We start from the raw sequence: 24,129 nt of genomic DNA, 5'->3' as shown, positions 1-24,129 counted from the left end.
GGCGGGGCCAGGTTCTTTGGGAGGGGAGTCAAAGGGCGGGGTAGGATGGAAGGGGCGCGGCCCAGAGCCTCGGGCGGGGCCAGGTCGAAGGGGCGGGGCCAGGCGGACGGGGCGGGGCACTGGGCCGGGGCGGGGCCGGGGCGGGGCCAGGCAGAAGGGGCGGGCACAGCTCCGGGCGGGACCTGGCTCCTGGCTACCCGCCGGGAGGGCGGGATCCTGGCGGCCCAGCCGGGAGCCGCTGCCGGGACGCAGGACCCGCGGGCTGGGAGCAGAGCCTCGGCAGGTAAGGCACGGCAGCGGGGCGCGGACGGGCGGGGCGCGATCGAGTCTTCCGGGCTGGCCGGAGTCCCCGGGGCCGGGGTCCTCTACGTAGGGCGGGCGGGGGGCGGTCAGCTCCAGCTCGCGCCAGGCCTGGCGGCGCCACTGCCCTAGGAAGCGCGCGGGCTCGGGGGTGCGCGGGGTGCACCCTGGAGGCCTAGGGGCGGGGGCGAAGGCGTCGCGTCTGTCCCGCGTCCCCCTCGTCCCTCTGGCCTCCGCTTCCCCAGGCCCCTGGGGCTCGCAGACCGCCGCAGGCCCGCATTACACGACCCACACATCCCGGCCTCCGAAGGCCCCGGGCGGGGAATTTGCTTCCACCTCCTCCCGGTAATCCAAACTTTCCTTCCCTCAAGCCGCGCAACGAAGGGTGGAGAAAAGCTGCCTGTTGGAGCTGACTCACACTGAAGTGTGAGTGACTGATAGCCCAGTGGCTCTGGGGGTATCTGCGACTCTTATTCTGGGGGACAGCGAGTGTCAGAGAGTTGGGGGTCAGGGACAGCTGTCCTTCCACATGTGGGCCGGCCCCTCACAGCAGCCCGGCTCTTTCCTGCTGCTCTGGGCCTCCGCTTCCCCTGGTGAAGTGCTGACAGTGTTCCCACTGGGAGTGTTGAGGGGGCCTGAGCCCCGCTGCAGAGCCTGGAGCTCACTCCCCCTGCCGCCCTGCTGCACCCTGAGCGCCTCACATTCTCTCTCTGTGCCTCGGTTTGCTCATCTGTCAACACTGATGACGTCCGTGCCTGCTGGTCAGGTCATGCGGAGTAAAGGGCCCCTCTAAGTGACCCTGGCCTGGGGCGGGGTTCCGTGTGGGACCCCCGGGATTGCCGAGTCGAGGACACGCATGTGGTCTTGCTGACGAGGCAGGTAACCAGGCCCTAGCACAGAGGGGCTCAGGAAATGTTACTTGCCGTGATGATGATGTGTAGAATTTTTTCACGACAGTTTGACAGCCAAGGGAGCATGGCAAGTCCTGGAATCAGCGCAGATTTCCAGGTTTAAGTCTAGCCCAGCATTGACTTCAGTGTAACCCTGGGTCGGCCCTCTGCCCTCTCTGGCCCAGGCTCTGCGAGACCAGAGGAGGGGGCTGGGCTCCATTATCTCCTGGCTCTCCTCCCACTGTGTCCAATACCCAGGGCACCCACGCAGAGGGCCCTCTGGGAGTCAGGGCTCCACTCCAGGTAGACCAGGAGGCCAGGATGGGGGCTCCAAGGTGAGAATTCTGTCAAAGTCCCCCTCCCTCCCCCACCCCCCCCCACCAGTCACCACTCCATTACTTGGCTCTGTTCCCCGTGTTGGGGCACACCCTGGCCAGAGGCGGCAGGCAGAAGGACAGATGGGTAGATGGCCCAGGCTAGTCCCTGTTGGCCATCAGGAAAGAGGGGTGCTGACAGAGGGCCTGGCCTTTCTGGAGAGTCCCTCAGGCCTGCAGAGTCAGGGAGGAGCCCAACAAGGAGGCCAGCCTGGGAGAGATAGGAGGGTGGGCGGCTCCAAACCTCCCTTGGCCCTTCCTGTTCACATGGACAGAGGAAAGTGAGATGCTGAGTCAGCCCCCACCATCCCTCCCCCTACATGGATGCCCGCAAGCTTGCAGGCCTACATGGGGGAAGCCTGAGGGAGCACAGAGAGACACACCGAGTGGCTGGGTCCTGGCTTTGAATCCGGCTGCCACCATTTACTAGCTGTGTGATCCTGGCCAGGGGGCTTCACACTGCTGAACCTCAGTTTCCTCATCTGTAAAATGGGGGTAGTGAACCACTTTCTGCCTTATAGGTGGTTTTGAATGTCCAGGGGCTGGTGGTGGCACATGGTTGGTGTTCAGTAACTGTGAGCCACTGGGGTGACTTCCCTGGCCCTCAGGGCTGGAGAGCAGGGATAGCTGGGCCACCTCTGCTTGGGAGTGGGGGTGGGACTGGGCCTGGAGAGATCTGGGGCAAAGGGCAGGCTCCTAGGTCCCTGCCCGCTTGGGTCTCATGGCAAAGGCTAGAGTGTCTTAGGAGTGGCCAGGCTCAGGGAACCACCTGGGTCCTCCTGGTTTCTGTCCTTGAAGCTCTATCATGGGACACCAAGGGTCAGTGACTGGCAGGCCCCACTCTCCCCTCATTGGCTGGCTAATAGATGGCCTCAGTAAGGCCTGGGCATGCACATATGTGGTTCTCTAATAATCCCAGGTAGCATGGTTAGCAGTCGGCAGCCTGGCTGAGGGAGGTGGGCGGCAGGTGGCCAGTGAAAGTAGGGTTTGCAATCAGAAGGAGGGCTGTCTGAGCCATGCGGACAACCATGAAGGTAGGAAGAGACTGAGCCAGAGGCTGGCAGCGGGGAGGGTGGCAGACCAGTTTGACCAGAGTGGCCTGGTGTGCACCAGATGTGGTGAGAGTGTGGATGGGGGCATGGATGAAAGTGCACAGGGGCCGAGGCAGGGAGAGGGGGCTGTCAGGATGCTGAAATCCTACCCACAGGTAGGTGGCCTGTCTCCAAAAGGCCTCTGGATCTCTCCAGTGGCCCTGACCAGTCATCCAAGGGCTGGGGACAGTCCCACATGTGGGCCACTTAAGTCCCAGAGGCGGGGAGGGGGAGCATTCTGGGCTCTTTGTAGCCTCAGGCAGGCAGGCTCAGCAGTGCCCACCTCCTGGTCCTTGCCTGCTGGCCTCCGGGAAGGGTGAAGGGTGTGGGCTCGGTCGCTGAGGCAGTGGCCTGGGGAGGTCGGCCAGGCCTGAGGGGTTGGCAGGGCACTGTCGTGGTGTCTCCTTACCACCTCTGGGCCTAGGCACTGCAGGGCAGCCAGGATGATGCCGAGAGAAATGGAGCTGCCTCTCAGCCACAGCCAGGAGACCTGAGTCTCCTTAGTGAATTACACTTCTCCACCCTCAAGTGATACAAGCCCCTGGCTCTGGGCCACACTGAAGGATTTGGGCTTGGGAGCCAGGCTCCTGAGCTGCCCTTGAACTCCAGGCGCCATCCCAGTGAAGTGCAAAACAAGGCTGGGCCCTCATCAGGGAGGGGGCCTCACGGTGCTTGAGGTCCCCCCACTGCCCAGCTTCTCCCTGGGCAGCAGAACTTCTGAGGTTCCACCTTTTTTTTTTTTTTTTTGCAGTATGCAGGCCTCTCACTGTTGTGGCCTCTCCCGTTGCGGAGCACAGGCTCGGGACGCGCAGGCTCAGCGGCCATGGCTCACGGGCTCAGCCGCTCCGCGGCATGTGGGATCTTCCCAGACCGGGGCATGAACCCGTGTCCCCTGCATCGGCAGGTGGACTCTCAACCACTGCGCCACCAGGGAAGCCCTGAGGTTCCAGCTTTGGGGCCACCTGCAGTTTAGCCCCTGCCCGTCCCCGTCCCAGGTCATGAACCACGCTGGAACTTGCTGGCAGGACTGGGCTTCTTTCACCCAGTCTCCAGGTCCAGAGGCGACTGATCCTTGGCCCCCGTGGGCTAGGCACAGCGGGTCCCAGTCAGTGATCCTTGCCTGCCGGCCTCTGGGAAGGGTGTGGGCTCAGTGGCCGAGGCACTGGCTTGGGGAGGTCGGCGGGGCCTGAGGGGTTGGCAGGGCACCCTCCTGGTATCCGTACTCCTTCCCCTGCAGCTGTGCTGCGATTCCGAGAAGTGCCCTCTGCTTCCTTGTGAATCAGATGTTTATTGCATGCTGGCTGCAGTAAACAGGGTAGGGGCGGCCCACTGCCAACCATGTTCCAGGCCGCTGGTTGGGGTGTGGGGCGTCTGCCTGCTGGAACCTGCAGAGGCAGGGGAGGTCCCTGTCCCCAGGAGCTGCCAGGCTGACGGGTGAGCGCTCCAAGTTGGCTCCGTGCCTGCTGGGAGGAGGGTGGGCTGCCCCACGGCTGGGGGCTGGGCCGGCCCAGGGAAGGCTTCCCAGGGGCTTCTTGGAGCCAGCACAGCTCCTCCCAGGAAGTAGTTGGGGGCCGCATTCCCAGCGCTGGAGCAGCCTGTCCCCTTCAAGTCTCAGTGACTCTCTGGACTTCACGTCCCTCCTTGTGAAATGGGGTTAAAAACAGTTATAACTCATGGTGTCCTCGGAAAACTTAAATGAGATGCTGCAGAGGAGCCCCCACTGTGGGATCTTGAGCCCTGTCCCAGGTTGGGGCCTCCCTGCCCTTGACCCTGCAGTTCCATTTGGGGGATTTCCTCTAGCCTTGCCCAAGGGGATGTTGTAATCTGGCAACATTGCTCTGTGGCATTAGAGAGCTCTGTGTCCTCATACCCCGGCTGCCCCTGTGGCCCCAGCCCTCACTGCTGGATGCCCCCTGCAAGGTGATGTGGGGTCAGGGGTCGACCTAGGGGCCTGGAATACCAGGGTAGGCCTTGGCTTGACCCCAAAGCCTTGGGAGCCAGGGGCAGCACCCACAGTCCACTTAGGGCCCTGGCTGGGCGCCTGGGCCCGTGCCACCCCACTCCGAGCTCCGCTCCTGGGGCAGCTCTCCCTGCCTAGGCCCCTGTGCCCTTCAGAAAGCTGCTGCCCCCAGACCTCTGCTCCTCTCGTTCATGCTGGGTGCCCTGTGTACCAAGCCCAGGGCCAGGCGTGGATAGGTAGCAGCTCAGCCTGTCTGGCCCACCCTGCCACTCTCTCCCTCGGAAGCAGTTTAATAAAAGGCATAAGTGTCTGTCCTGCTTGGTGCTCAGGGACCCTCCCTGGCCCCTGCACCTGCTTCCTGGAGCTAGGTGCCTTCTACAAGCCCCAGCCCATTCCCTGGTCACCTTGTCTACCTATCTGCTTCTCCCTGCCCAACCGGGGACTCATGAAGGACAGGGACACAATTGAGTGCCCTTGCCCAGCAGTGCCCACGTGGGTCTGGCCCAGAAGAGGGACGACCCCCCTGTAGAGCATCCCAGGAGCTCCCACAGACCTGAAGCCCGGCGTGTTTACCTCCTGCTTCCACATCAGAGACACAGGTGCCCCGTTATCCTGGAAGGAGTCTGCTGCCCGGCTGGTGACGTTTCCAATCAGATCACAGTGGGTAGTTGTGCTCTGGCCTTGTGTGAACCTCTCCAGGTTTCTATCACGGCCCCGGGCCGTGGGCTGCAGCAGCCACAGCCCTTAATAGTCACTACTGAGGTCACCTCGTCTCAGGGGCCCCAGCAGTGGTTCAGACGGGGAGACAGGCGGGGAGTCTGGGGCGCTCCACCCTAAGTGGAAGCCTTTCCTTTCTCCGTGGCTGTTCCTTCCTAGAGACACATGTTGGGGCCAAGATCGGGGTCAGCCTGAACTCCCCTGACCCACCGGCCACTGCGGAGACCTGGTCTGTGGGTCCCAGAGACCCAGTGCCCCAGATGGGGCCTGGCAAGATTAGATCTGCCACCAGTAGGAGAGTGGTGGGGAAGGAGCCAGAAAAGCGGGCCGGGAGCCCTGCGTGGACAGGTGGGAGGGGGAGGGAGGCATGCCAGGAAACTCACCTTGTCTCCTGAGGAATGTCCTCCGTAACCCCAGCTGCTTCCTCTCCTCCTATTTGAGGCCAGAAAAGGAAGACCCTTTCTCAAGGGGCAGCTGGCACAGAGCCACTGGGTCCCCTGATGGCCAGGCAGACACAGTGCTGGGGGCCGGGCCCTGGCAGGCAGGTCAGTGATCAGCTGGTGGGTTTGACCACGGTAGGCAGAGGACGGAGTGACCGCGTCCCCTGCCCTTCAGCACAGGACGAGAGGCGGCTTCCCATTGCCATCACCATCTGGCCCGAAACCTCTAGGAGCGCAGGGTGGCCGTTGGATGCTGGGCGGGATCCATGGTAGTGCCCGGCTGTGAGCTGGATGCACGAGAGGGCCTCAGAGCCCCCAGGGTCAGTGCCAGGCCACTACAGCCTCCCTGCTGACCCACCCAGATCTTGGCGGGGCCGAAGACACTTGGGGATAGAGCCTAAGCCTCCCGCAGGAGGTATCACCACCACGTACCCCCACAGCCCCCATCTCGGGGGCTTGTCGATGCTGTGCTGCAGCCCCACTGAGCAGCCGGACCCCACGAAGTCCTCCTCTAAACCCCCACCTCCTGACTTCTCTGGAAGCTCACCCAGGGGGAAGGGTATGCTGCTCCAGGGGACCCCACCCTGGCACTTCGCTGCACCAGGGCTGGGGCCCCCAGTGCCGGCTCCTTGCCACACAGGGGAGCTGCTCAGGGGTGGGCTATGGGGGCAGGAGACTCTGGAATCACTTCCCTTCGGGGCCTCACCAGGACCCAGCCTAATCTGGTTCCAGACCTTGGGCTGCCGCTGCCAGAGGAGGCCGATGCCTGGTGCTTCTGTCAGAGGAGGTGTGCCGGGCCTGAGGGGGGGGTAAGGGGGAGCCCCAGGCTGTGCTCAGGGCCCGGGTTCTGGCCCAGCTGGGCCTCGGCACCGGTGGCCCTGGTGCCCACTTGTTATAAAATGGAGTGAGGCATGGAGCCCATCCCTGAGTTGCCCAGCCATCCTGGGGTTCCTGGGCACCAGCCTTGGAAGGTTTGCCACGTGGGACGGGAGCTCTCTGAGATCAGCCTTCCGTTCTCTCGAGAATGTGACCAGGAGGGTGAAGTTCTGTGGTCAGTGGTGGCCGTGCCTGCTCTGGGGGCAGGAGGTCACGGGAGAAGGAAGAGTGTTGAGAACGAGATCCCCCGCACACACGCAGGACCTAGGAGGCCCTGCCCCAAGCCCAAGGTTCCTGCCAGCCGGGCACCAACAGGTAGTTGTTCCAGAGTGAGGCCTTGGGAAGCAGGAGGGGATGGCCCCTCCCCACAGGCAGCCCCAGGCCCAGCCCTGCAGGGGGGCGGCCCCAAGAATGGTGTAGGAGGTGCCATTTGGGGTAGGGCCTTCTTGGGTTGGAAGCAGGAAGGGGGCAGGAGGGGCCAGGCTGAGAGGTCAGGCATGGGAGGTTTTTTTTATAAATTTACTTATTTATAAATTTTTTAATTTATTTATTTTGGGCTGCATTGGGTCTTCGTTTCTGTGCACGGGCTTTCTCTAGTTGTGGCGAGCGGGGGCTACTCTTGGTTGCAGTGCGGGGGCTTATTGCGATGGCTTCTCTTGCCACCGGAGCACGGGCTCTAGGTGCACAGGTTTCAGTAGTTGTGAGACATGGGCTCAGTAGTTGTGGCACGCGGGCTCAGTAGTTGTGGCTCGCGGGCTCTAGAGTGCAGGCTCAGTAGTTGTGGCGTGTGGGCTCAGTAGTTGTGGCTCGCGGGCTCTAGAGCGCAGGCTCGGTCAGTAGTTACGGCGCACGGGCTTTGTTGCTCTGCGGCATGTGGGATCTTCCTGAACCAGGGCTTGAACCCGTGTCCCCTGCATTGGCAGGAGCATTCTTAACCACTGTGCCACCAGGGAAGCCCCCGTGGGAGGGTTTTGAGCAGGGGCTGGTTTGTGGTTTGAAAGATCGCTCTGGGGTCTTAAGACTGCCTCCTGCCCCCCACTGCACATACCGCACCGCAGCAGGGGCTGTAAGGAGCTTGGGCAAAAGCAGGTGAATTGGACCTGCAGGAGGGCTAGGTGTGCCGTGGGCGCAGGGGTTCAGCTGACCAGGGTGGAGTCAGTGACTCTCGCTGAGGGGGCCGCCAGGGCCGGGGGAAGGCAGACGTGGGGTAGCACCCGGCTCTGGTCGTACTGCCTCTGCCCTCCGCCCCCCGCACCCCCAGTCCTCATTGCTGGCTTTTCTGGCGACAGTGGTGTCACCCCATGGCTGTCTCCCTGGGGAGCGGAGGGTGTCCCTATAGCACCGCTGAGCTGTGCCCCTCCCCCACCCGGGGCAGGCTGCCCCAGCCCGGTGGCAGGTCCCCAGCCAGGAGGAGGCCTTAGGGGCTGGCACTCGGGAGCTTGACCCCTGGCTCTGCTGACCATCAGAAGCCACCTTGCCTCTGGGAGGCTTAGTTAGGCTGAGGGTTAGATGAGGGCGTTTGCCTTGTCCACAAGGGCCCCGCGGGCACTTTGCCTGTGGGATCTGGGGAAGCATTTCTAAGGCTGCTGTACCAGTGGAAGGGAGTGGGCCTGGAGGAAGGGAGCAGGGGGATGGGCCTCAGCAGAGGCCCTCTCCTCCAGCCCTGCGCTGGGCTCTGAGGTCCCCTGAGGGCACCACTCCCCAGCCTGACTGTGGGGCATCAGGGTGTCCCGGGGTGACCTAAGTTTGCAGGGTGGGGACAGCACGAGGCGGTCGGGAAGGCGTGCGAGCCGTCCGTCGTCGTGGCTGAGCACCAACGGGGTAACGGCCTTGAACCTGAGACTGAGCCCAGTTGCCTTTGAGAGTTGCCTCCCAGTTGTGGCTGGGACAGCGGCTCAGAGAGAGGGGCCGGGGCGCAGCATCCTGCAGGACCACCGGCCTTGGGAGGATGGCAGCGTGGCTGGATGGAGACAGCCCTCCCCCACCCCCTCCTGTCCCCTGTCCTGTCTGTCAAGGCTGCCCAAGAGGGGCAGGAGAGCTGGGGCTGGGCCCCTTTCTCGCCATCCTGGGCCCACCGCCAGACCCTTCTCCTCACTGGGCCTCTGAACAATGGGACAGTGTGAGGGCGCCTGGGAACAGTCAGGCCAGCCAGGCCCCCTGTGGGCCCAGCTGAGGGGCTCGGAGGGGAGCCAGGGCCGTGAGTCATCCATCCAGCACCCGGCCCAGGGCTCCCAGGCTGAGGAGGAACAGCGTTCTCGGGTCCCCACACCGCATGGGGGGCCGGCCTGCTCCTCCTTCCATCTTTTGCCCCCTGTCCGTGCCTCTTCCCGTGGCCTCTCTCTGGCTCCCTCCCTTCTGGGTGTGTCTCTGTCCCCCTGCCTCTGTCCAGCCAGAGACCCAGGCCTGGGAGTGGCTGCGGCCTGCTCCCCCAGCCCCCATCCACGACAGCCCGGTGGAGGGGCTGCCCCGTCACGGGGCGCCCCCCCCCAAGCCTGTGGGGAACCCCAGGAAGTAGCCAGTGAGAGGGCAAGACCCTCCTGAGGCCAACTTAAAATTGACCGAGGAATAAAAGGTGAGCAAAAGCAGAAACAATGCAATAAAATAAAAAACTCAGGGGCTTCCCTGGTGGTGCAGTGGTTGAGAGTCCGCCTGCCGATGCAGGGGACACGGGTTCATGCCCCGGTCCGGGAAGATCCCACATGCCGCGGAGCGGCTGGGCCCGTGAGCCATGGCCGCTGAGCCTGCGCGTCCGGAGCCTGTGTTCCGCAACGGGAGAGGCCACAACAGTGAGAGGCCCGCGTACCGCAAAAAGAAAAATAATTAATTAAAAAAAATATATATATATATAAATAGAAAACTCAGAGAGTGAAGGTTAATCTACAGCATCAAAGAAAAAAATGTTTGAAAACAGCCTAAAAATGTTAACATTAGGGGGACTTCCCTGGTGGTTCAGTGGTTAAGACTCTGCACTTCCACCGCAGTGGGCGCAGGGTTCGCTCCCTGGTCCGGGAGCTAAGATCCTGCAGGCCGTGCGGCCAAGAAAAAAATGAACATTAGTGATAAAAGGATAAAAATAAACGGATTAAAACTGAAGAGCCACCAAACCCTAAAATGCTGAAGTGAGAAGAAGGAGGGAAGGGACCTTGTGGTATGGACTTGGACTTGACGGGCTCCAGCCTGTGGCAGGGTGGGCAGGAGACCAAAATACTGCTGGACAATTGGTGAACCAGGTTCATAGGTGAGTGAGTGGTCCAGGGACCCCCCCAGAGGTATATGGAGCAGCTGAGATGCGGGGCCACACCTCATGCCCCTGGGTCCTGATGCCCTTTGTCCTGACCCGGGAGCCCTGGCTTGGTGAAATGCTGTAAGGTACTCAGGAACTTTCTGGTTCCTGAGGTCTGAGGGAGGCCACCATGGCACGAAAGATCCTAAAGAGATGAGTAAAGGAACAGATGCTACTGGTGTCAAGGCCAGTGCCCCTGGTGGCCTACGCTGGGATGCCCCAGCTGGTGGTTGCCAGTGTGGAGGGCTCGTACAGCTGCCCTGGCCTGGCACCGGCGGACAGCAAGTGTCCCTGCAGCGTGCCTGTCAGGGCCAGCCTCTGGCCTCCACCCTCGGCTCCTGCAAGGAGCAGTGGGGCCAGGTCTCTCTGGATGCCTCCTCTCACCCCAACCCCAGGCCCTTTGCACAAGCTCTTTGCTACTCAAGACACTTTCCATGTAATCTTCCTGCTTGGCTATGGCGTGAGGATGCTGCCTGATGTGTCACTCCATCTGGGTGGAAGCGTTGTCACAAGGATGTGAGTCAGAGGTGGCTGCCTCCCCAGCAGATCGGGAGCCCAGCTTGGATCCGGGGGTGAAGGGTGCGGCGTTTGCTGACAGGTGGCGATGTCCTGATGGCCTCCCTCTGTCCCAGTACCGGGGACAGCGGAGAACAGGGCTCAGGGTGGGGGCTTGTGGCCGGGACAGTCTCCTGACGAGCTCCCCCTGGGCTCTGGAGATACGTGTAAAACAGAAGCAGACTCTGAATGCACGAGGACAGGCTGGCATGTGCCCGCATCCCCAGGCCGTGTGTGCCAGCCCCGTGTGCCCCAGCCTTCTGACCGGAGCCTGGAACCCTCCTCTGGGCTGCTGGGCTCTCTGCCGGGTGGGAGCTGGCATCCTTCCTGAGAGTAGGCCCTGGGGCTCCTCCTCATGCCCCTGAGACCCAGGCTTGGTGGAAAGTGTCAGGCTGCATGTGGCGGGTGAAGTGGTCCTGGCTCTGGGCCACATGGGTGGTGCTGGCTGTGTGGCCACTGCTGCAGCCCGCTCAGCCTCAGCTTCCTCATCGGGAGAGAAGGAGACGGGCAGCTGGGGACTGAGTGGGCCATGGGGGCTGACGGCTCGGCACTGGGCGGACATTCCCGGAGGGTGCCCCCTGCCCTGGCGCACTGACTTGGCCCTCCCGTCACGAGAGGTGGACCGTAGACAGGAAAGTGCCCCCAGCCTTTGTGACCCCCCTGCCTTGGCTTCAGCAAGTGGGGACGTGTCCCCACAGGATGTGACATGTACATGTGTCCCCAGGAGGGTCTGGCTGGTGGTAGCCTGTGCTCCTGAGGCCTGGGGCTGCTGTCGGGGACCAGACCCTCCACTGAGGGCCAGGCTCTGGAGTGCTGAGGGAGCCACGGTGACGTGACCCAAGGAGCATGCACAGTGGCCGCTGGGAAGAGGGTGGAGCGGGCTGGGTTTGGGGAAGTCCTGCCGTCTGCGTGTTCCTCATCTGCCGGGAGTGACCCCAGAGGAGACGGTCTGTCCCCTTCTGGGCGACCTGACAACGGGGCTCTACAGATTCCAGCCCAGCCACACCCCCTTGGCCCCTGGAGGGTGGGCAGCAGTGTCGGGCAGCCTGGTCTGCCTGGGGCTCAGCCCACCGGGCGCTCGGGGTGTGAGGGTGCGTTGTCCAGGCCCTACACCTGCCCTGCCGGTGCCTGCTGGTCGCTTTGTGGGCAAGGACAGTGAGACTGGGAGAGGTCAAGCGCCTGGCCGAGGTCACTCCCGGGGTGTGCAGGCCTTGCTCGTGGGTGGCAGAGCCCCCGCACTAGGCATTGTCATTGCAGCCAGAGGCCCCCCAGGGATAGAGCAGTGGGGGTCTTAGGGAGAGATGAACAGTTTCATTCAGTGAACGAGCTCCGTAATGGGACCCCATGTGGAGTCGGGAGTGTCCAGCTAAGGAGGTGGGATCTGTTCACGCTGCAGGAGGTGCCCAGGGCAGCTTCATGCTGGGGACACTGCAGGGGACAGACACAAGGAATGGCTGTCATGTCACCCCCCATCGAGCTGTATCGAAGAAGGGTCAGAAAGTCAACAGACAGGCTGAAAATGCCGCCGTCACTGTGGCCCTGCACGTGGGCGGAGCCTGCGCAGGAGAAGGGCAGGGGCGGTGTGTGCAGGTGGTGGGTCTGGACGTGGGGCGGAGGAGGCAGGGGTGGGACCAAGGGGAAGGGGAGATGTCGCTCCACGCTGAGCACAGCACTGGGCAAAGGTATCCGTCACCTTCAGGTGGAATTTTCAACCCTGCAAGCCTGGCTCAGATGGGGCCAGTGGTGAGCAAGGAGGCGGGAATACTCGGGGCTCCAGACCCACGGGGGCAGGATGGGAAGGTGTCGCCTGGCTTTGAGCAGGGGAGGTTCAGGAGAGCGCTCTCCCTTCCTGACGCGACGGTGATGACGGCGTGGCCCACGGAATCCCTGGAGTCACCCTGCCCCCCAGCCATGCCCGGTGGCCCTCGGGACAGCCCCGCACAGGAGCTGTGGGCCGCAAGGTTAGGACTGAGCCCATCCTGTCCCCAAGGAAGCCTGTGCCATCACCACCGCGCCGTCCTGCCTACCGAGGCCCCATGGTGGAGCAGCCCTGTCCTGGCGGGCGGGGCTGGGAACCTGTGGTGCCTGCTGGCTGTGATGCGCAGCAGTGAGCCTCTGCCGGCAGGCGAGGGGCCAGGAACACGGGGGCGGACCCCACCCACACGTCAGCACTCTGGAGAGCTTTTTCCTCAAGCAATTAAAAAGTGGAAACTTGTCAGTGTCATGATGAACTGAAGTGTGAATCCTGAAACGCCTCTGCTGGCTTGTGGTTTGAGACGAGAGAGTGACGATGCTAACCTATGCTTCCCCCAGACCGACCCCTGCCCACCATGGCCATATCCAAGGACAGGGACCCTGGGCCTGGACCCCTGCCCAGCCATCCTCCCTCCCACCCACGTGCTGCTTCTTCCTGGACAGGCCCCGAGCTCCCTCCTCCCCAGGGCTCTGTTGAGTGTGTCCCGCACCTGGCGTGCGGTGCGCAGCGGCCCCGACTCTTTGAGGGGCCCCAGCTCTGCTCCCCAGGCTAATCCAGCCCTCGACCCCGGCCCTTGAGAGATGCTGCTCAGTTTGGGAATGTTTGCTAGAGGCAGAGACGCCAGGCCTGGAGAGGAGGGCCCCAACTTGCTGCGGGGTGGGGTGGGGGGCATCCAGGGATACGTGGGCTCTACGAGTCCTCTATGGGGACAGAGCTCGAGGGCCGAGGGTCCCAGAGTAGAAACCCCATTTGGCCACCACCCTCTGAAGCCCAGGCTCCATGTGGGCAGCTGTGCATGTGGGCCTCTTTCTGCACTTCCCCTAATTCCCTTTGCCGCCGACACGGGAGTGGCTGGACTGCCTCTCGCCTCCACCCTGGGTAGCCCTGAGAAGCCCCTGGGGGCCTCCTAGACCCCAGCACACTGCTGTCTTCGGGGGATGCTGGCCTGTTCTCTGTTTTGCAATGAGCAGACTCCAGTGCTCACCCAGTGCTGGCTGGCGGCTTACCTCACCAGGCGGCTGGGGGGTCCTGGGCCATGGGACTTTGCTACAGCCACTGGTCAGATTACTGCTTCACTCTGGCTCTGAGGTCCAGGCATGTGCTTGTATAGCCACATCAGGGGTATGGCTGTGTGTGTAGATGTGACGCTGAACCCATCTGTCTACTCATCCATCGGGCTCTTGGCCCCTTCTGTGGGCCAGGCACCGGGCTCTGGGGATTCAGTGGGACCCAGGCCCATGGGGAGTGCTAGGGATACAAACACATGTGACACCCTGGGGGGCAAGGCTGTGCCATTGACTTGGAGATTGCAGAGGAGGGGGTGAGGGTCTAGATGGTTCTGTTTTCAGAGGACGAGGGAGCATTTGTTGGAGAGGATATAGTTTCCAGGTGGAGAAGATTGCGCGTACTCAGAGTGGGGCACAGTGGTTCTGTGTGACAGGCCCAGAGTCGAGGGCTCAGGGCAGCAAGCAGGGGCCAGACCCCATACACTCAGCCAGGGAACCAGCCTGGCCTCTGCTTCGTGGTGGAAATGGCTGGATGGAGCCAAGGAAGGGCTGTCCAGGGGTGGGAACCAGGGTCCGGAGGTGGGCCCAGCAAGTCTGGTGGGTGTAGGCTGGGTGTGGCCTCCGACCCCGTGCACGGGAAGGGTGGGAGGTGGTGAGGCTGTGGAAGCCCGCTCAGATTTACCCTATCCAGCTGGATGCCTCACACAGAGCGAGCCTCACCCTGCTGGCACGCCCAGGACTTCAAATTGACTGTGAGCTCATCCAGGGGAAGAACTTCAGCCAGTCTCCGTGTAAAATAGTTTCCTACGGCTGCCCTAACAAAGTACCACAAGCTGCGGGCTGAAAAAAACAGAAATTTATTCTCACAGTCCTGGGGCCAGACTCCAAAATCAAGGTGTCAGCAGGGCCACGCTCCCACGGGAGGCTCCAGGGGAGAATCCTTCCTTCCTCCCTTGTCTTCCAGCCTCTAGTGGCTGCCTGCAGCCCTCAGCTTCCTTGGTTTATGGCCACATCACTCCAATCTCTGCTTCTGTCTTCACATCACCTTCTTCTCTGTGTCTTTCCTCTCTCTCTTTTTATTTTTTTTATTTTATACTTTTTTTTTTTTTGCGGTATGCGGGCCTCTCACTGTTGTGGCCTCTCCCGTTGTGGAGCACAGGCTCCGGACGCGCAGGCTCAGTGGCCATGGCTCACGGGCCCAGCCGCTCCGCGGCATGTGGGATCTTCCCAGACCAGGGCACGAACCCGCGTCCCCTGCATCGGCAGGTGGACTGTCAACCACTGCGCCACCAGGGAAGCCCTCTCTTTTTATTTTTAAGTTTAAGGCACACAGCATGATGGTTGATTTGCATATACTGTGAGATGATTCCCACAATAGGTTCAGCTAACATCCACCTTCTTTATACAGAGACAATAAAAAGAAAAGAAAAAAGGGACAAAAATGTTTCCTTGTGACGAGAACTCTTAGGATTTACTTTCTTTACAACTTTCCTGCACATCGTACAGCACTGTTGGCTACAGTCACTGTGTTGCAATTCCACCCCCAGGACCTATTTATTTCATAACTGGAAGCTTGTACCTTTTGACCACCTTCCTGCAATTCCACCCTCCGCCTCTGGTAACCGCAAGTCTGATCTCTTTTTCCGGGTTTTCTTTCCCCCTTCTCTTTTGTCTGTTATAAGGATGCTTGTTGTTGGATTTAGGGCCCATGGTAAGATCCTTAATTACATATGCAAAGATCCTTTCTCCAAATAAGGTCATGGTCATAGTTCCCAGGGACTAGGACTCGGACTTATGTCTCTGGGGGCCCCCATTCAGCCCACTACACTGGGTGGCCGTGACCAGGACCCTGCCCTCTATGCCACCCGCTCCCTCTGCCCAGCTGGATGGCACCCAGGACCAAATTCCTGGGAATCCTTGCAGCCCTGCGCAGGAAGGCAGCTTACAGCACCTGTGCAGAGAGGAGTGAGGCTCAGACAGGGGAAGGGCTCGTGGCCCTGGCCCCGGAGGGTGGGGACTAAGTAGGTGGGTCCCAGGCTGGCTGTGGGTGGCCTTGGGCCTTTCCTTTGTGAGGGACTGATGCAAAGCATCTTATTTTGAGAGCTTGAGGTTTTCACACAAATGGAGGTGCCAGCCACCCTTCCCTGGCCCCAGGGCCCTCCCTGAGCCTGGCAGGCCCTCCTTGGCCTGAAGGTGACAGGTGGGCACTGGACTGGGCACAGGGCTCTGGGAGACTGCGGGAGACACCGAGCTGGGGTTCTCAGGGACGTGGTTCCAGTCCCCACACCTCTGTTCCCTGACCATTGGCCCGGCCAGTGCCCTGCTCTTTGAACCCTAGCATCCCCAGGGTCACCGCAGGTAAGTGGGCTGTGAGCATCAGGGTGGGGCAGGCTCCATGGCCTGCTGCAGAGGTGGTGGGCATTTGCCTGGGCTTTTGCCTGGCTCCAGAGCAGGCTGAGGACCCCTGGAAGCGAGAAGGCTCTCCCTTCCACTTTTTCAGGCTGACTCTTGGCCCCTGCCCCGCCGGCTGCTGTCTAGTCCTACCCACCCTGCTAAGTGTGCTGCGTCTGGCATGGTGGGTGGTCCCCAAGCCTGGAACTTAGAGGCAGCCGCCCTGGGAGCTGGGGGAGGAGCTGCAACTTGGGGAGGGTTGGGTGGAAGACCAGAGCTGCTGAGGGCAGGGACCCCAGCCCCACACATCTTGCTGCTTGGGGGCTGGTTATTCTCAGCACAGTGTGAAAGGTCGTGGAGCTCCCACTATTGAAGGAGGGACCCTGAATGTCCTCTGTTTGAGGAATGTGAATCGCTGCGTTATTTGCTGCACGGATGAAATGCTGCCTCGGGAGATGGGAGGGCACAGGGAGGAACAGAGGCCTGGAGTGGCGGGGCCTTCAGAGGTCGCAAAGCAACCCCGGGAATCCTGACCTCAGACTCCCAGAGGGAGTAGGGCTGGGGAAGGAGTCGACGCAGGTCTGACTTCCACGGAGACCCCTGTTCCTCTGCTCGGGCGTGACTGCCCCTACGGCCTCTTAGTGCCGAGCCAGGGCTCCAGCGGGTGTGGCCCTCTGCCTACTCTGCCTCTGCTGTGGATAGCGCTTGGTGGCCCTCCTGGGGCAGGGGCAAGGGGAGGCTGTGGCTCCTGGACCCCAGGCCTCCTGATCCATCCTTGGGATGGGATGTCCCAGGGAGAGCCTGGCGGCCTCCCGGTTCCGGGCAGTTCTCACCTGCAGGCCTGTGCCCACACCCTCCCCCTCCCCCCCTGCCGCCCGCCCCTGCAGCCTCCCCCGGCTCTGGCCACTTGCTGCCCGGACTTTGACTTCCTCAGGCCACCCCTGCCCCAGCAAACTCCTTCTCAGTCAAACCTGGCCCCTCGTCTGGAGGCCTCCCCTGATCCAGTGCCTGCTGGGCACCTCCTCTGGACCTCACGGCCCCTTGAAGCCCCTGCCCCGTCCCAGAACTGCTCCACGGGCTTGTCCTGGCTGCCCAAGCCCCAGGGGCTCCTAACCTGCTATTTTATCTCAACCCTGAGCACTGATGAAGAAACTAAGGCTCAGAGAGGCTAAGTCAGTAGCTTGAGGCGCACAGCTGGCAGAGGATAGAGGTGGGCAGGGTGCCCAGCTGAGTCTGACTGGGAGCCCTCTCCCCACTCTGGGCAGGCTGCAAAGGGGAAGGGCAGGGGGCCCCACTGAACCTCCCCATTGCCACCACCCGTCCATCTGTTGTGGTCAGCTTTCTCCTGAAGGCGTGGCCTGCCCACGGCCACCGAGGGCACTGAGGCTGACACAGGCTGCGGAGGCCAGGGTCCCGCCCTGAGGACAGCTCGTACACAAAAGCCCCATCCTCCAGGAGATAGCAGGTAGTCTCACACCCCAGACTGGCCCCCAGGTGATGCGGGGACCTTGGCAGGGGTCTGGGGCTGTGCACACATTGGGAGATGGAGGCCCCCCAGCCCAGGGCTGGCCTCCCTCAGGCCCCGACACACAGGGATGCGGGCTGACTAGGCACCGGCACAGCTGGCTGTAGGGCTATGCCCTGGTAAACCTGGCGGGCAGGACGAGGCCTTTGCAACGCCCGAGGACCCCGTAGTCTGCGGCCTCTGTCACCCTCAAATCCTGCCGTGGCGTGGCCCCAAAGCACTCCTTCCTCCAGCTGGTCTTGTCCTCCCTGGGCGAGGTGTGACCTTGAGACCCAAGCTCAGGGGAGGAGAGGCAGGGGGCCTGGGGGCTCAGCACCAAGCAGCCTGGGCTTGAATCCCTGCTCCCAGCTTCCTGGCTGTGGACCCGGGCGGGGGAGGAAGCCCGGCTTGGTGGGGCAGAGCAGGCTTGGGAGGGACCCGGTCAGGGACCAGGGAGTGCCAGGGCTGTGCTTTGCCGCTGGGGCTGTGAGTGCTCTCTAGCCAACCAGGTGTTCATGAGGCAGCAGACAGCGGCGATCACGGCTCTGTCACAGAGGCTGTGCCTGGCGTGGGGGGATGGGGTGGGGCAGAAGGCTTGGGGGAGGAGGGAAGGTGACGGGCCGACGCCTGGGCCCAGGCTCGGAACCCATCCCTTGGTCCCTTGGTGTCAAAGGGCAGAGAGGTGGCCACCTTGAAACGCAGAAGGCTCTGGTGCCAGGGGCACAGCTGCGCTGTGTAGCCTCGGAAGGTAGAGCTGGGCAGTGGCGCCCGTGGTGGTGGTGGTGGGAGCACGCCCAGGTAGTAGTGAGCTCCCCGTGCGGGGCGTAAGCACCGACTTCTTGTGTGGCTGTCTCTGGGGTCAGGGAGGCCAGGCCTGGCGCCCTGGGCTTTGGGGCTTCAGCGATTTGCTGGGAAGAAGTCAAACGTACAGAGGTGGCCCTGGGGGGGGACCGGCGGGGAGCTGCCTCCCGGGGGCATAGCTGGCCTCATCCCGGGGCCTGGCGAGCTGCGGTCTCTGGCCACAGTGGGCGTGGCCCAAAGCTAGCAGGCCACACGGCACTGACTGGGCACAGCGCTGGGCCTCAGGACCTCAGAGGGTGGAAGGCAGGAAGTTCTGGCTACCCGGGGCTGCCCAGGGGCCCGGCAACAGGAAGCCCTGGGCGGGGAGGAAGCCCTGGAGGCCACGGGCCCCAGATGCAGCAGGCGGCTGTCAGCAGGAGGCTCCGCGGGCGTAGCCGGCCCAGCACTCTGGGCTGCGCGGGGCACTGCACCGCGCCTGCCTAGGGGAGGCCGGCTGAAGCCCCGCCCCGTGGCCCCTGAGCCACATGGCCTTCCTGGGCCCCAGGACACCTGCCCCCAAGCCGTCGCCAGGCAAGAAGACAGTCATGTGCTGGGTCAGTGCCACCAGGTCAGCAGGGCGGTCCTGGGGTTGGGGGCTCGGGAGGTGGTGCCGGCCCAGCACCTGTAGAGCCGCTCAGGGAGTCCCCGTGAGGAGTCAGAACCCCCCTCAAGGGGGCCCGCGGTGGGGCGCACAGGACGCTGGCCCTGGGCCGCGGAGAGGAGAGCCCTCAGCTGGACGGGGCAAGTGGGAGCCCAGAGAGGACAACCCCGCCCCCTGGTCATGTGCTGCCCTGCCTGGGTGGCCTTGGCGTTTGGGTCCTGGGTGCACACATTGTGTGTGTGCGTGTGTGAGTGTGATGATGTGTCAGTGTGACCGTGCCTGCACTGCGGGGACACGGAGAGCTGTGTGAGCTCCCACTGCCTGCCTGCCCTGGGAGCGCAGTGCTGGGGGGCCTGGCAGGGAGCCGAAGAGCCTCAGGGTCTCAGGGACCCCAGCCCAGGTCGTGCCTCCCTCCCTCCCTCTGGCATGGCTCGTCACTGGCCTTCACTGGAGATTTTTGGTTTTCATTCTTTTATGGAGAAAGATTCTGGGAAGAGGAAGGGGGAGGAGAAACTGAAAGGAGAGACGGAACCAAGAGGCGCTGCGGCCCCGCCCCTCCAGCGCCACCTAGCGCCCGCTCTGTGCGGGGCGGGACAGGCTGAGCGCTCCACTATTCACTGGCTGTATGACTTCTGAGTTATTCAGCTTCTCCGAGCCTCGGCGTGTTCATCAGTGTCGTGGGGGTGACACAGGTTCACACGTCAGGGGGTGTTAGGATGGTGACGTGGGGTGGTCCTCGAGAAGCACAGAGTCTGGTCCCCACGGTGAGTGCCCGGTGTGCGCCATGCGAGTTGACGACTTGCTGAGCTTGTTCATTAGTGTCCTAGTCTGTGAGATGGAGGTAAAGCAATGCCTGTGGGGTTTAATGAGCTGTCGGGTCAGACTTGGCTCTGGACCAGTGCAGGGCTGCGGGGTAGTGATGATTACTCTGACCTGTGCCCAAGCTGCCTGCCCAGGGCACTGGGGCCACCCATGAAAGGTCCTGCTAGCCCCTGGAGGCTGTGTGTGTGTGTGTGTGTGTGTGTGTGTGTGTGTGTGTGTGTGTGTGTGAATATACACGTGAGTCAGTGTGTGTGTATAAGTACATTTGAGTGCAAGCAGGCATGTGTGAAAATGAGTGCATGTATAAGAATGAATGTGAGCGTGTACATGTGCGATGAGTGTGTGCATACGTATGCGTGTGAGCCTGTGTAAGCGAGTACATGTGTGTACGTGTGCACGTATGATTATATGCAGGTGGGTATGTGAGAGTGTGTCTTCGGGCGTGAGTGTATAAGCGTGCATGCAGGCCTGCGATGAATGAGTGTGTGCATAGGTGTGAGTGAGCGCACTGGGGGACCTGGTCTCTTCTCCCTCGGGGCTGGGACCCCCCAGACCCTCCTCACCCTGCAGCTCCCACACATGGGCGGCCTGGTCACCACTGACGGAACCCCGACCCTGTGGTCCACGAGGTGCCAGCTCCCTCACCACAGCCAAGACCGCACCTGCGGGTGCAGGAGAGGAGAGCCGAGGGAACCCCGCCCTCCAGCACCTTCCTCATGCACCTTCCAGGCAACCTGGTGCACAGGCTCACACCGGTACACACGCGTGTGCACACACACTGACGTGCACACACAGAACCTTCTGCCTTCGGGCCGTGCGGCTCATGCACACATCCTGTCTGGGTGCGCCGCGTGTGACAGTGACCGAGTGTGCGGAGCCACGGCTCATGTGTGGGCCTGTGCAGGGGTTGTGACCACACGCCCCAGAGGCTCGCAGCCCCAGGGCAGGTGGAAGCCACAGAGCCTGCGCTTCCTGGAGCCCAACGGGGCTGTCTCCGTGGGAAAGAGCAGCTTTCTCCGGCCTGTTCTGCCCTCACCCCTACAGCCTTGGGCCTTGGGTCACACAGACCAATCGCAGCTGAGAGAGAAGGTGGGGGTGGGCACGGAGCAGAGACTGGGGAGCGTGCCTAGCACTGTGTTCCTGGGCAGGTCCCAACCCAGCTCACCCAGTGGTGCAGGGCAGGGCCGGGCGGCCAGAGGATATCCGGCCATCGGGATGAGCTTCCCCTTCGATGGTCCATCTTCTGGAGAAGGGCGGTGGATGTCTGTTCCTGAAGCAGGGACATTCCCAGGGGAGGTGAAGGTGGAACACGACCAGGCCTGCTACAAACCACCCTCCCCACCCAAGGTCAGCCCGTGGACACCCAAGAGCCCTCCTCCTGCCCGCAGAGGGACGGAGGCCAGGTGAGACTGAGCCCCTCACAGGCCTGCACCTGCCTGGCCACCGAGCTGACCAGGGTGGGACCGTGCGCCACCCCAGCTCCTTCCCCATGCTCGCTCAGGTGTGGAGCCAGGACGAGGGGTGGGCCCCATCATGCTCAGCTCTGCCTCTGGCACCCCCTGCCCCACACAGATGCCAGGTCTCCTTACAGATGGGGGAGGAGGCGATGGAGCAGGGTGGGGCTCTGTTTCAGCTTCCTGCGCCTTCCAGGCCACGTGCAGTCCCCAGCACCCAGCAGGGTCAGCATTCTACACCTCCTTTGGGACTGCCTGGGTGCCCCCTGTGTGCTGGGCCTGAGCTGGTGGGACCACCTGAAAGAGGGGGCACTTGAGTTAATCCTCTTCCATTTTTGGATTGTTCGTTGCTAGTGTAGAGAAATAGGACTGATTTTGGTGTATCCATCTGGTATCCTGCCACCTTGCTGAGCTTGTTTATCAGTTCTAATCATTCTTTCTTTAGTGGATCCCTTGGATTTTCTAATCATCTCATCTTTGAATAGTTTTACTTTTTCCTTCCCAACCTGCATAGCGTTTTTTTTTTTTTTTTTTTTTTTTTGCAGTACGCGGGCCCCTCACCGCTGTGGCCTCTCCCGTTGCGGAGCACAGGCTCCGGACACGCAGGCTTAGCGGCCATGGCTCACGGGCCAAGCCGCTCCGCGGCATGTGGGATCTTCCCAGACCGGAGCACGAACCCGCGTCCCCTGCATCGGCAGGCAGACTCTGAACCACTGCGCCACCAGGGAAGCCCATGCATAGCTTTTATTGCTTCTTCTTGCATAATTGTCCTGGCTAGAACCTCTGGTACAATGTTGAATAGAAGTGGCAAGAGCTGATGTCCTTGCCTTGTCCCTGCTTGTAGGGGAAAGCTTTCAGTCACTCACCATTGTTTATGATGTTAGCTCTCGGTTCTTCGTAGATGTCCTTTACCAGGTTGAGGCAGTTCCTCCCACTCCTAGTTGGTTGGGTGTTCTCATTATGAAGGATTGTCAAATTTTGTCAAATGCTTTTTCTGCATCTATCAGCATAAGCGTGTTTTTTTTTCTTTATTAGATTGATATAATGTATTACCTGCTTTGAGTTTTGTTTTTTGGGTTTTTTGTTGTTGTTGTTTTGGCTGTGCCGTGAGGCTTTTGAGATCTTCGTTCCCACACCAGGGATCGAACCTAGGCCCTGGCAGTGAAAGCGCTGAGTCCTAACCACTGGACCACCACGCAATTTCCTACATTTTTTGAATTTTGAATGTTAGATCAAACTTGCATTCCTAGAATAAATCCCACGTGGTGTAGAATCCTTTTTATATGATGCTGGATTCAGTTTGCTAGTATTTTGGTGAGGAACTTTACGCCGACATTCATAGGGATATTGGTCTGTAGTTTTCTTTTCTTGCGAGGTCTTTGGTTTTGGTATCAAGGTAACGCCGACCTCTTTTTTTTTTTTTTTTTTGTGGTACGCGGGCCTCTCACTGTTGTGGCCTCTCCCGTTGCGGAGCACGGGCTCCGGACGCGCAGGCTCAGCGGCCACGGCTCACGGGCCCAGCCGCTCCGCTGCATGTGGGATCTTCCCGGACCGGGGCACGAACCCGTGTCCCCTGCATCGGCAGGCGGACTCTCCACCACTGCGCCACCAGGGAAGCCCACGCCGACCTCTTAGAATGAGTGCCTTGCTCTTCGGTTTTGGGAAGAGTTTGTGAAGGACTGGGGTTCATCTGAACCACCTCTTGAGGGTGAGTTAGTTCAGTTGTAACAGCAGGCAGTGGGAACTGTGTGGACAGAGGCCTGAAGGGGGGAGCGCAGTGGATCTGAGTAACAGGAGCCACGGGCCTGGCTGGTGCAGGCACACACACGGGAGGTGGAGGGCTGGAGGACAGCCTGTGAGAAAGGTCCACAGGGGCTGGATCCAGAAGGGCCAGCTGGACATGAGCAGGTCCTGGAGCTTTAGAACAGAGCAGTGATGGGCATGGCGTGTGTGCTGGAGCCTGTGCTGAGGGGAGGGTGATGGAGGAAAGAGACTGGAGGCCAGGGAGGGACTTGAGGAGAGGAGGTGGGGTGGGGCTGCCCAGAGGTGGTGGAGTGGGGCACAGGCAGGGGGCTGCGAGGAGGCAGCCTAGAGGGCTGGGAATGCTGGGGGCGTGTGGCTGGCAAGGGCACTGGGAACAGGCACAGAGGCTGGCTGGAGCCTCAGTGTAGGGAGGCTGCTGTAGAGGCGTGAGAGGCAGGGGCTGGTTGCAGCGGGAAGGGGCCAGAGCCCTGGCCTGAGGCAGAGGCCTGGAAACCAGGGACCTCCCGCTGGGTGGGAGCAGGGCGGAAGCTGTTAGACCCACCCTCTGGTGCAGGTGGCCCATCTCGGTGGCAGCCTGTATGCAAGTGGAGGTAGAGAAGGCAGCATGCTTGGGAGGCCAGCCTGTAGCCAGCCTAGGGGGCTCCTGGGAGAGGTGCCCACATCCTTCCAGGCAGGTGGAGCTGCCAAGGACCGGAGCCCTGACCCCTGCAAGGAATCCCGGGTCAGAGAGGCGACGCAGCCCGCCCAGAGTGGGCCACGGGGGAGGAACGAGGGAGGACCGGCAGCCCCGCCCGGGAGCCTAAGTGCTCGCGCCCCGGGGGGCCGGGGGGAGGGGAAACTCGCCAGCCAGCCCCGCTTCAACTCCAGCTCAGCCCCGGGAGGCGGGGCGGCCCGCACCACCCTTGACAGAGCTGCGGGCCGGGTCTCCGGGAGGAGAAGGAGGCACTTTCCCAAGGTTTCGGCCGCCAGGAGCCGGAGGGGCTGGGGCCCGGGTGTAGGGGCGGTCGGGGGCCCTCCAGCCGCGCGGGGTCGTGAGGCCGGCTGCCCGTTTACCTCCGTGGCTTCCCGACTCCGGGCGGCCCCTCGGGCGTCCGCCCCGCGCCCCCGCGTTCCCGCGCCCCCGCAGCCCCACCCTCGCAGCGGCCGGCGGGGAAACTGAGGCCCCGCGGGCTGACGGGCGGGGCGGCGCCTCACCTGCGAGGGGCGGAGCCGGAGGCCGGGCAGGGGGCGGGGCAGGGGCGGGGGGCGCGGCGGCATGGCGGGCGAGGGGCTGCGGCCGCGGGCC

General features: G+C 62.1%; 1 protein-coding gene across 6 annotated transcripts in view; it reads left to right on the top strand.

The window, feature by feature from the left end:
• Positions 1–233: 233 nt before the first annotated feature.
• Positions 234–24,129, top strand: part of SH3BP2 (SH3 domain binding protein 2) — a 40,965-nt gene continuing 17,069 nt past the window's right edge. For 2 of the 6 annotated variants that reach the window (XM_029235112.1, XM_029235111.1), the window contains exon 1: positions 17,986–18,771. In XM_029235112.1, coding sequence (XP_029090945.1) covers positions 18,689–18,771 — 83 coding nt within the window. In that variant the 5' untranslated portion in view covers positions 17,986–18,688. Of the gene's footprint in view, positions 284–9,400; positions 9,887–17,985; positions 18,772–22,558; positions 22,789–24,129 lie in introns of those variants that run through there. The other 4 variants (XM_029235114.1, XM_029235116.1, XM_029235115.1 and 1 more) reach the window with 4 other exon arrangements.

Source organism: Monodon monoceros, unplaced genomic scaffold, assembly GCF_005190385.1.
Source record: "Monodon monoceros isolate NGI ecotype Baffin Bay Population unplaced genomic scaffold, NGI_Narwhal_1 Super_Scaffold_20, whole genome shotgun sequence".
Classification (NCBI taxonomy): domain Eukaryota; kingdom Metazoa; phylum Chordata; class Mammalia; order Artiodactyla; family Monodontidae; genus Monodon; species Monodon monoceros.
Note: the sequence above shows the minus strand (reverse complement) of the source record. Positions and strands in the feature narration are given on the sequence as shown.